Genomic DNA, 10857 nt, shown 5'->3' with positions numbered 1-10857 from the left:
ATGTCTTCCTCAAAGACTCTTTTAGTGCTGGAAAACTTTATAGCTGGCAAGTTTGTTCCTTGTTCCTCCTATATAGACTCCTATAATCCGTCAACAGGAGATGTCTACTGCAGGGTGCCGGACAGTGGCAAAGAAGAGGTGAGTACTATTCAAATGTATAAGACGGTAAAAAGAGAATGTTCATTGCAAATAATGTGAATGTTTTGAGTGGGAGAGAGTGAAAGGTGAGAGACTAGAAAAACATCTAAGCCCTTAACACTTAAATGAATAAATTCATGATTGTATTACAATGCTTGGTGATTTATTGCTGCAGCAGCAAATACCTCCAACTTTTTACACTTTGCAATTACAAAGTTACAGGCAAAGTCCTAAGCTGGGTGTAGATCAACAGAACTTCAATTACTTCAGTGTAGCTCTTTCAGCTCACATAAGAAAGAGATGTCTGGTACATACGTTACTGACAATACTTGCATTCGCAGTAAGTATAAACATCTCTGGAAGAGAGAAAAAGGGCATGTTGCTCTCTTCTGCAAACTTAGAGCCACTGTATGCAATTGAATATGTTTTCATTTTTTTGCTGTTGTCATTTAAAAGGTTTTTTGTCTTGTTGGCTCTTCTTCAAGGTATGGTTGAAACCTTCCAGTCCTGAAATTGGGTTGAAATAGCTGGATATTAAGCGCAAGTGAGGAACTGGCTGCAATGAGTGTACATTCCKTTATAATGTAGCTCATCCTCTTCATCAATCAATAGGAACAGACATGCACTGTTTTTCAGTCCTGTACTTACTGGGGGGATGAATGTTTCTTGGTACCTTATATGTGTGTTCAAGTGAGATAGGACAACATGTCACTCATTTTGGGAACTGTGGTTTCATTGATGACTTGATCACTTCTAAGTGATGAAAAGGTGTGTCTAATGTCGTGTTTCAGATTCACTATAGGGAGAAATGACTGGAAAAGGTTAGATCCTACAAAAGGTGTGGAAAACTTTGACTAATAGTGTCCGGCATTGTTTCATTTTCAAAATATTTTTTAAACAAACTGCTTCTGTGTGTACTTGTTCCATTTACTTACATTTCAGTCTTTTGGACTGCTTTCTTTGTACTTCTTTCAGCAGAAACCTTTGCACTGTAATTTCAGTTGGGTAAATATTTGCTAGATGTTGATGACCAAGAGTTAAAGTGTAACAGGTTGGATTTACTAGAATACACTTGTGTAAGTTCATTCCRACACTAATTATGCCTGCAAAGGCTGTTCTTTGATGTGCAGGTGCAAATCTTCCTGTTTATTCATTTGCAGAATTATTAAAATTGGGAATTTGTGAGAATGGCAGAACAGTCTAACAGAAGTAGGCTACTGGCTATTCTAGACTATAGTCCAAGTATACATAAAGTAACAGGTATGTAAAGAATGATGAATTTCTTGTTTTAGCTTTCTTAGTGGTTGTGTGTGGGATCTGGAACTCAGTCTAAACACTCATGAAGTCAGTGAGTGCTTTACTGCTGCCCTTAGTCAGTCATGCAAAAAGGGAGGGCTCRGCAGAGCTGATATCCACTGATGCCTGATGGAATATGCTGAAGTACAATCACATACTTCTTCGAGGATAAAATAAACTTCAAAATAAGCATCAAGGATTAGGTTCAAAAAGGCATTTGGCCTGCTAGTTTCTAGCAAGATTGGATGGCCTGTTGGTCTTTTTGRTTGGTTTCAGTGGAAAGTAGGAGGCAAAACAAGTATGAATCAGAATCTGTTGCTGACCCCAGAATTTAAAACTAGGCCAGCTGCACTGGCTTTTTCAGTGATGGAATTCCAGCACAATGTTTTTCAGGGTTTTACTTTATCCCTTAGACAGATATCTTGAGCTCCAGAAAGCCAACACCAAAGCAGGCTGAGTAGTTGAMCTGTACACCCAAAACACAGACTTGTGATGGCTAATTAGGCCCGGCAAACCTACCTTTAAAGAATTTTACTCCACTGCATCATCCACCAGAAAACAGAATACCCTGAGATGCTATTGTATAATGTGTAATGTATAATGTATTTTAATATCAACATTTTATGATAGTTCTGAATTGTTCTTTGGTATTYAGTCTTTAATGTGCAAAAGAGCAAAGCAGGAGGACGTGTTTCAGACACACAAGTTTATAGCTGAATTCTTATGCATATTTTCTTTATGGCTTGACTTTCTTTGCTTCTTTCCGCTAGTCAAACTAAGTAACTGTTTAACTTGTCTTCTCTCWGAGWSMTTYKKWMMRAAKSWCTCWATTTTTCTACGCTTACTTTTTTGGATCRATCTACTGCTGCTTCATTCCTTGCTCTGCTAATTTTTTCTTCTACTATCTATGAAAATGCTGCATTTTCCCTCTGCTTCAGAACTTGTTGGAGAGTTAGAAGTACTGATAGCATTAGCTTCACATCAGCTCTCTTTTGAAGCATATAGCACCAAGTGAAAGAGGCAACAAAGAAGAAAGCAAATGAGCTGCAGCACCACGATGGCACCTAATGACAGAAGGGTGGAAGAACACGTTAGTTAGTAGGGAAGGTCTAGATGCTTAGGGGGTGAACCTCTCCAGGGTGGTGTGCCAGATCATATTTTTCTTTATAGGTATGTGTTCCACTGAGTTTCTCTTGAGAGCTGGGAAACTCTGCCTACATCAGTCACCTCTTGCCCCTACCTGAGGCAGGAGYTTCTCCCTCCTGCTGCATGTAGAAGTCAGAGGACACTAGACTCCAGGAGCTCCTGCCATTCGTACCTGACTTGCTCTACATGCTGCAGGTCCCCTTTTGCAGACCAGCTTTGGCCCTGTTCTAGCCATTCAATAGCTGATGGTCTGCAGGCTTTGGCAACTGAATTGTAGATTGTCGAACTATGGTCAAAAGAGTAGAGYCTAGGTTTCTGGGCTTGGCCAGTGATCTGTATGACCTTGTATATGTTGGTTTATTTCCTACCTTGGCCTTCATACTAGTATCTCTCTGTCCTTCCATCTCTAGTTCTGCATCTAGTCTGATGTGCAGGGGGGAAAAACAGGATTTCCACCTACTTGTGCTTTTGTGCTTCCCTTAGTAAAACATCATTGGTGTATCTATAGTTATGATGATTTTGGTGGCACTTGTCACAATGTGAAGGAACAATTTTGGAATTCAGATTTGTGGAACTGGTGGGAAGGAGTATTTGGTGATTGTGTAAGAACCAGTGATGTTAGTAACAGGCCAGAATCATCTAATATATTACTACATCAATGTCCTTTTAGTTACTGACCAGGAAAGATTTCTCAAGGCTGAAGAAATTTATGAATRAAGATGACAAGAAGCCAAGTAGGAACACAGCTTAAAATAGAAGCCCACCTTGGGCTTCTATGTTAGTGGAAGCTGTTACAAAGTGATATATATGAAGCAAAACTAGAGAAACAGAACAGTTAAAATATGAAAGTTGCTAGTAACCACCTTAAGTAATCTGAGAGACTGGTAAATATCTAAAAGGAACAGTTTGTAAATCAGTAGATCCRGATAATTTTTATTCAGCCCAGAAGAGCTAGTTGAGAGGGAACTTTATGATAAATTTTAATCCATTAAAGCCTACTCCACTTTGGAGAGGCACTGGTCTTCTGCCACCATTCAGTAAAGGCAGGCTGAAGAACCACGGCAGCAACAGACAGAAGTTACGTACATCTCAGGTAGAATACTGGCAAGACYGATATGCATCTATATAAAAGCATATGATGATCTTTCATATCTGTAGACCTTGTTAGATATCTGATCAGATAAACATCTAAATTCCAAGAGTTTAGAAAAGAGCATTTTCTTTTTCTTTCTTTTTTTTCTTTCTTTTTTTCTTTTCTTTTCTTTTCTTTTTTTTTTTTTTTTCTCCTGTGAGGGCATTAATGTGTTTCTAGCTGCGATTGGGTAAGAATAAAAATATTTCTGAGTGGTAATTCCATAAATGTATTCTCAGACCTTTCTTGATCTAATGAAAGAAGGGCATCCTTCTCCTTCCCCACCTCCTTACTTTCATCGTTGCCCAGTAAGTCTCATATGGCAAGACCTTACTGTGACCATTTGGATACTCTGGCAGATTYCTGCACCTCCCCCATGAGAAACAAGGTTCCAAATGGTTCAGACTGGTAGCACTTTCTGGTGCCAACTTGACCCATCTGGCATCCACTCTAGGCTAGAGGGCTGCCCACAAGTTACTGCAAAGTAGAGAAAATTAAGAGTTACAGGAAAATAAAGTATCGAGAAACCCTATTCCATAACCTAACCAACATTATTGATAGTGTCTTGAGAAGAAGAAAGTGGAGAAGCTGTGAACAAGCACAACTCTGAAGAGCTAGTCATCTGAACAAAGTGATTTGCCTTAGTAACCTCTCAAATATGAATTGATCTACTGGTTGTTTCATTCTATCTAAAACCCTCCATGATTGTTCACCATCCCTGCTTCATGTTTTTAGGTGGATGCTGCTGTCAGAGCTGCCAAAGATGCCTTCCCAATTTGGTCCTCAAAAAGTCCGTTGGAAAGATCTCAGATCCTGAACAAACTGGCAGACTTGATTGAACATGATCTGGAAGCGTTTGCACAAGCGGAGTCAAAGGATCAGGGTAAAAATTGCAGTTGATGATCTCAAATTTTGAGAAAATGAGTGCCTTGCTGATTATTGAAATTGAGGATCTGATCYTCATTTTTAGTATAGTATGAACTGTTGGTGCAGCTGCAAGCTGATGTGCACTAATTTTGTAGAAGTTGTCACTGATTTTATTTTTCTGTGGTAGTCTAAGGCTTGTTTTTTCAGAATTTCTAAATGTTGACTTCAGTTGTTATCTACTTGTAATGCAGTTGTACAGCGAAGCCGCTGTCATGGCATATGACTACACTATGCCAGGGATTACTTGGGCATGGAACAAAAGACTGTTCCCCCAAAACACTCAAGCTGTAGTTTTCAGAGCAAAGTTTAAAGCAGTGTTTGCAGCGGCGTTCAGATGGACTGTTTTCTGCCCATGATAATACAGCAGTGTGCTTGTTCACGTTTTAGGTAAAACTATTACATTTGCTAGGACAGTGGACATCCCTCGGGCAGTGTACAACTTCCGATTCTTCGCCTCTTCCATCCTTCATCACACAACAGAGTGCACTGAGGTGGCAGCCGTGGGCTGCCTGCATTACACTTCGAGGACTCCTGTGGGAATTGGTATGGCATTTCTGAAGCGCTGGAAAGGCTGGCAGGGCGTCTGCCCTGAGGAGAGTTCAACAATGAAAGAGGACTTTTCCGAAGCTAACTTTTACTATCTCTGGATTTCATGCTGAATATAGCCAGTCTGCTAAAGCATGAGTAACAATATAAAATAATTTATACTACTTGGATAAATAACCTTTAAAAAAAAAACTCAATAGCTCCTACCCTCAACATTTCTCTTGTATTTTGTGCACATACGCCTGCGTACATAAATATGCATTACTKCTGTGGATGGACAGGATTTTCAGAACCCTTAGCTGCTACTTCTGTTGGGATAGCTAAATCCTTCTTGGCTTTGAGGGRGCGGTAGTAGTATGCAATTGGAAATTTCAGCCTGTCTGGCAGGTAGACAGCTTTGAATCTTTTTTTAGTTGGGGAATCACTGAAGTCAGCCACTAGATGTTGCTATTGCTTCGGAGATAAAGTCACTGTGCTCAGGATGAGTAATGGATTCGTGATTATCTCATTATATATTTTATACACATATATGAATATTCCAAATTATTATTTCAATTATTCTTAAAAATAAAATAAACCAAGCCAGGCAACCCTTTTAACAGTTTCCATGAGCAATGGAGAACATGAGTGCTTCTGGTATAATTGCTCTCATTTAAAAAAACTTACCCAAGTTCTGAAGCTCCATTTCTGTGTCTGCTCAGTCACACATCAAGGAATCGAGTTTTATGAGCAGCCACACCWGTCAGTCATAGCTTGTTTTTCACTATTTGCTACAAATGTGTAGGGTAAAAATATTCTCAAAGGCAGCTACTGAACAAATTTTAGTGATTCAGSAATTGGAAGAAGTAGCAATTTGTACATTAATCAAATTGGCTAAAATTTATCAGGAAAATATACACAGCATGTTATAGATACTCTTCTAATATTTAAATTGAAAAGAAAAAAGCTATGAAGAGCAAAAGAAGAAAGAGAAAGAAARAACTAACTCATACTGCCTTAACCGTTGCTGTTGGCTAAGAGTATGCCCACAGGATATTACTACAGACTAATTAATGTAAACAGTTTGAGTGGCAGCCTTGTGTTAATGTTCCTAGAARACACCAGAAGGCAAACTGTGAACATAAGCTTCTCCTCTAAAACAGCAGCAAAACTCAYTTAGAGGGTGCAGTTGATCACCTTCAGGATCCTTTACACAAGTTTTTAAGTTATTGTTCATGARACATAGTTTTAGCTGTGGATTTCTTACACAATTGTATGGATGAAAAAGCCGTAGCCAAATTCCCCTCATAAATCCCAGTTCGTTTATAACTGAGGTTAGAGAATCAACTCTTCTGTTGCAGTAWGATTGAACTCCTATTTTTTGTGCTTTTGCTATGTAGCTGGTTTAATCAGTCCTTGGAATTTGCCACTGTACTTGTTGACCTGGAAAATAGCTCCTGCCATTGCATGTGGAAATACTGTAGTTGCCAAGCCAAGTGAGATGACATCTGTCACAGCTTGGATGATGTGTAAGCTCTTTGGAAAAGCAGGTAAGTCCCTTTGTGTAAGGGATYGTGGTTAGGGTGCATCTGCTTTTTTGTGCACTCTGTTTGCTGTAGAAATCAGAAAGCATGCAAAGAATTGAGGAAAAGATGGTTACTGTAGTAGAATATTGCATTGGAGAAGTAAAAATGCTGTCCCTGTCTTCATACTATCTCTCCACCCCAGCTCTTTCCCACTCTTTGCAACTATCTTATGAAAAGTCTTTGTGTATCTTCTTCCCCAGTACTGTATTCCACATAAGGATTTCCCACGTCCATGGTGCCAGCACAGGGAACCATGTGAGTGAGAGAACAAGCTCTTGGTTGCTATGTCAACATTGTATTTGGTCCACAGGAACTATTAAGAAAAATTTGGAGGATAATTACTTTTCCCCCATGACAGAATAACTAAAAAATGAACTTCTGGTGGTGGATAAATCAGATCAATAAAACTTTTTTTTTTTTTTTTTTAATCTTTCAACCCTGTCCTCCAAGGTTATTAAACATCATGTATTTCCACTACTATGTAAGTTAATCTTTGTCACTCTGTAACTATTAGCAACTTTATAACTTCAAAGACAAAACACAATGAATTGAATACCCCAGAGCAAAGAAGGTATGGTTGCTTTGTGCCTTTCTTCTCATGAGGAATACCCCATGGAGTGGTGAACATGGTGTTTGGAACGGGTCCCAGGGCGGGAGAAGCTATTGTATGCCATCCTGAYGTGCCGCTGATCTCCTTCACGGGAAGCACACTCACGGCCCAGCGTATCACAGAGAAAAGTGCGCCTCACTGCAAAAAGCTTTCCCTGGAACTGGGAGGCAAGAATCCCGCCCTCGTCTTTGATGATGCTGACTTGAATCAATGCATCCCTGCCACTGTGAGGTCCAGCTTTGCCAACCAGGTACCTCCCGGTTCTGAACCGTGCTTGCGGCAGGAGGGATGTGTGTTTGTGCATGCACACACGCCTCTGAATCCACATCCTAAATTGTCAAGGTCTGTTTTTAGATTCTGTCTTATCAGCAAGTCATAAGTAGAAAAATACGAAATTATCTTATTTTTCCTAGAAAAGGGAAACATAATAATCCAGGATATGCTCCTGGATATGTTCCTGGGCTACTGGAAGGTAACAAAATGTCATCAGCCTCTCATATGAATAACACTGTATATTCCCTCAAGGAAGTAGGATTCTAGCTGCAATTGATATGCTAGAAATAAATTGAAACACACCCTCCTGAGGGTGTAGGACACAAGTCTCATTTTTGGGAAGTAACTACTGGTAATCATCAATAATATAAGGTAATATAAACAAATTCTGTTTTTTTTTTCTGTTTTTTGGTAGGGTGAGATCTGTCTCTGCACCTCCAGGATCTTTGTTCAGAAGGGCATATATAATGAGTTTTTGAAGAGATTTGTAGCAGAGACTAAGAAGTGGAAGGTTGGAAACCCCTCAGACCCTACTGTCGATGTGGGAGCATTAATAAGTAAAGAACATCTAGAAAAGGTGATGTTACATGGAGCTTAGCTGACCTCATCTTTAAGAGGGCTGCAAAAGATGATTTCAGAGGTTGAGGACAAGGGCCATGTTAACTCAAAGGTTAACTTTGGGGGTTTATGATTCAAAGCTGTGATAAGGTATCTTGTTGGTAAAGTTTCCATTGCCAGTAGTCTGGCATCATGTGATTGCTCTGAATAAAATCTACTGTGTGAAAATAATTTTAGACAACTAACAGCCATTGTGAAACAATTGTCTAAATCCTAAGCTTAAACTGACCAATTTTACAGCAGTGTTTTCTTTGATTTTGATATTGCATTTGTTGTGCTCAACTATTTGCCTGATAAGAGAAATGAACATAACATTCTAATTTTTACATCTTGTTCTTTGGCAGATGCTGGAGAGTACAAAAACGGTTATCTAGGACTGCTTGCATGAATTCAGAATTGTATATATTTAGAGAGCAGCTCAGACAATGCATAGCTAAACAGAATTTGCTTTAGTGGCTTGTATGAAATGAGATTTTATGGGCTTAGAGTCCAGGAGAACATACTCATATCCCAAAACTGCCTGAAACAATTAATATGAGCAAGAAGCAGACTGAAAAACCTGAGTGAAAGAGAAAACCAAAACATTGTGTTGCTTTCTGAAGCCTAGGCTGGTACTTCAGGCCTATTTTGGTAGAAGAACATCCAGTGCTTGAGTTCCTCATATTCTGTGGCACCACAGAGGGCTTTTGAGTCTAACTTACTAAGACAGTAAAGAGAAGAACAAGTCACATATCTGTGGTGTTTCTAAAGGGAGAGAAGTTATACAACGATTTCAAACCCACAGAAGTAGATGAATAGCATGACCTACGTGTTCAAGGTAGCATTCCAGTCAAGCAGCAGTCGTGGAAACAGCCTTAATTATTTATTGATAGGAGCCTCTATAGTATTCATAGCTTCATCATCCTAGTTACATGTGAACATTTAACAAGCCTGCCTATGAGATAGGAAAATATAATTGATCTCTTGGAGTGAGTGAACCATGGACCATAGTATGTGACAAATTGCCCAAGCCCCTGGAAGAAGCAAGGGGGTTCTGAGACCCGCTTCTATTTTCACCAGGGATCCTACACTTTTGAGAATATGNAAAAAAAAAAAAAAAAAAAAAAAAAAAAAATAGAGCAGGGGCAACAGTTCTGTCTACTTGGCTAATAAGCATTTAGAGAGGGAACATTTATTTTTACAGCAAGAGAGGCCTGCTCTTACTCTTACAGAAATATAACAGCTAAAGCTAAGAAATGACTCTGTTATTAGGAGGGAAGAAAACGTGGTGTGACTCAGTTAGATGTATTCTTGGACTCCTGTTGATTTACCTAAATTGGAAAGATGAAATCTCAGAATTTTGTGTCTGAGCACTGACATTTTGCAGCTGCTTCCCCAGGTAAGGAACTATGTGAAGAAAGCCCAGGCTGAAGGAGCCAGGATCCTCTGTGGAGAAGGAGTGGATTCCTTGGAGCTCTCATCTGGCAACAAGAAAGGATATTTCATGCTGCCTACAATTATTACAGAAATCAAGGACGAATCTTGTTGCATGCAAGAAGAGATCTTTGGTCCTGTAACATGTGTGGTAGAGTTTGATACAGAAGAAGAAGTGATTGAAAGAGCCAACAGTGTCAAATATGGCTTGGCAGCCACTGTGTGGTCCAGCAATGTGAGCCGCGTTCATCGGGTGGCACAAAGACTACAGTCTGGATTGGTGTGGACCAACTGCTGGCTTGTTAGAGACCTGAACTTGCCATTTGGTGGGATGAAAGCCTCAGGTGTAGGAAGGGAAGGAGCAAAGGATTCCTATGAATTCTTCACTGAGGTCAAAACCATTACAATAAAGCACTAACACATGTCAATGGAAGTGATTTAGGGTGAAATAAATGACGGTTATTTGTGTTACCATAAATGTCTTTCTGGAACACAGACTACTATTGTGGCCAACTTTTTCTTAAACTCTAGTCAAGTATTATCAATGATGGCTGAAAACAGTCACCCCAGATAATAATGTCGAATGTAGCCTTTCATGTTAGACAGGAAGCTCAGTGTGGACTCCACAGCCAACCCATCCCAAACCAGATGAGTTGGTTATCTTGCAGATCCTAAAGTTCTTGCAATATTTCCATCTCAAAAATCTTTCCCTCTAAGGCAGACTGRAGACAGGATGATATACAACTGTATCTGTGGTTGGTGATTTATGAGGGACAAATAGGCAAGTACATTGTGAATTATTGTAATGGGAATCAGCCCATTTCCACTATAAATAGTATGTTCCATGTACTAATCCATTTTACACTTCACTGATGTCAGACAAGGACTTCATGCTATAGCCCACTAAATGCCTGAGGCAATATCTTTAGTCTATTAAATCGTATAAAGCTATAGGATCATGAAATTCTCATGACATACACAGACAATAAACATTTTAATTACAACCTGCTTTACTGTATACAGTTGAATCATTACACAACTTGTTCTTTAACTATTTTGAAATTACAGCCTTTTGTCACTTCTATGCCTTAGTGATGGTGTTTTTTTCACATCCCTGAAAAGTAAYTTGACTAGAACATTGACAATGTCATTCTTTATTAATAAAGGTTGGAAGTGACTCCTAAGAGTCTGTT

General features: G+C 39.3%; 1 protein-coding gene across 1 annotated transcript; it reads left to right on the top strand.

Annotated features, from left to right (window-relative positions):
• On the top strand, positions 1 to 10271 carry ALDH8A1 (aldehyde dehydrogenase 8 family member A1). Its single transcript, XM_085301897.1, has 7 exons — positions 1 to 138; positions 4448 to 4595; positions 5027 to 5182; positions 6565 to 6714; positions 7354 to 7610; positions 8049 to 8210; positions 9630 to 10271. The coding sequence occupies exons 1-7, from the start codon at positions 1 to 3 to the stop codon at positions 10080 to 10082; spliced, it is 1464 nt and encodes a 487-aa protein (XP_085158023.1). The 3' UTR covers positions 10083 to 10271.
• Positions 10272 to 10857: the final 586 nt, after the last annotated feature.

The sequence above is a fragment of the Rhea americana genome, unplaced genomic scaffold (assembly GCF_003343005.1).
Source record: "Rhea americana isolate MKP2758 unplaced genomic scaffold, rheAme1 scaffold_180, whole genome shotgun sequence".
NCBI classification, from domain to species: domain Eukaryota; kingdom Metazoa; phylum Chordata; class Aves; order Rheiformes; family Rheidae; genus Rhea; species Rhea americana.
This window is presented reverse-complemented; position numbering and strand designations above follow the sequence as displayed.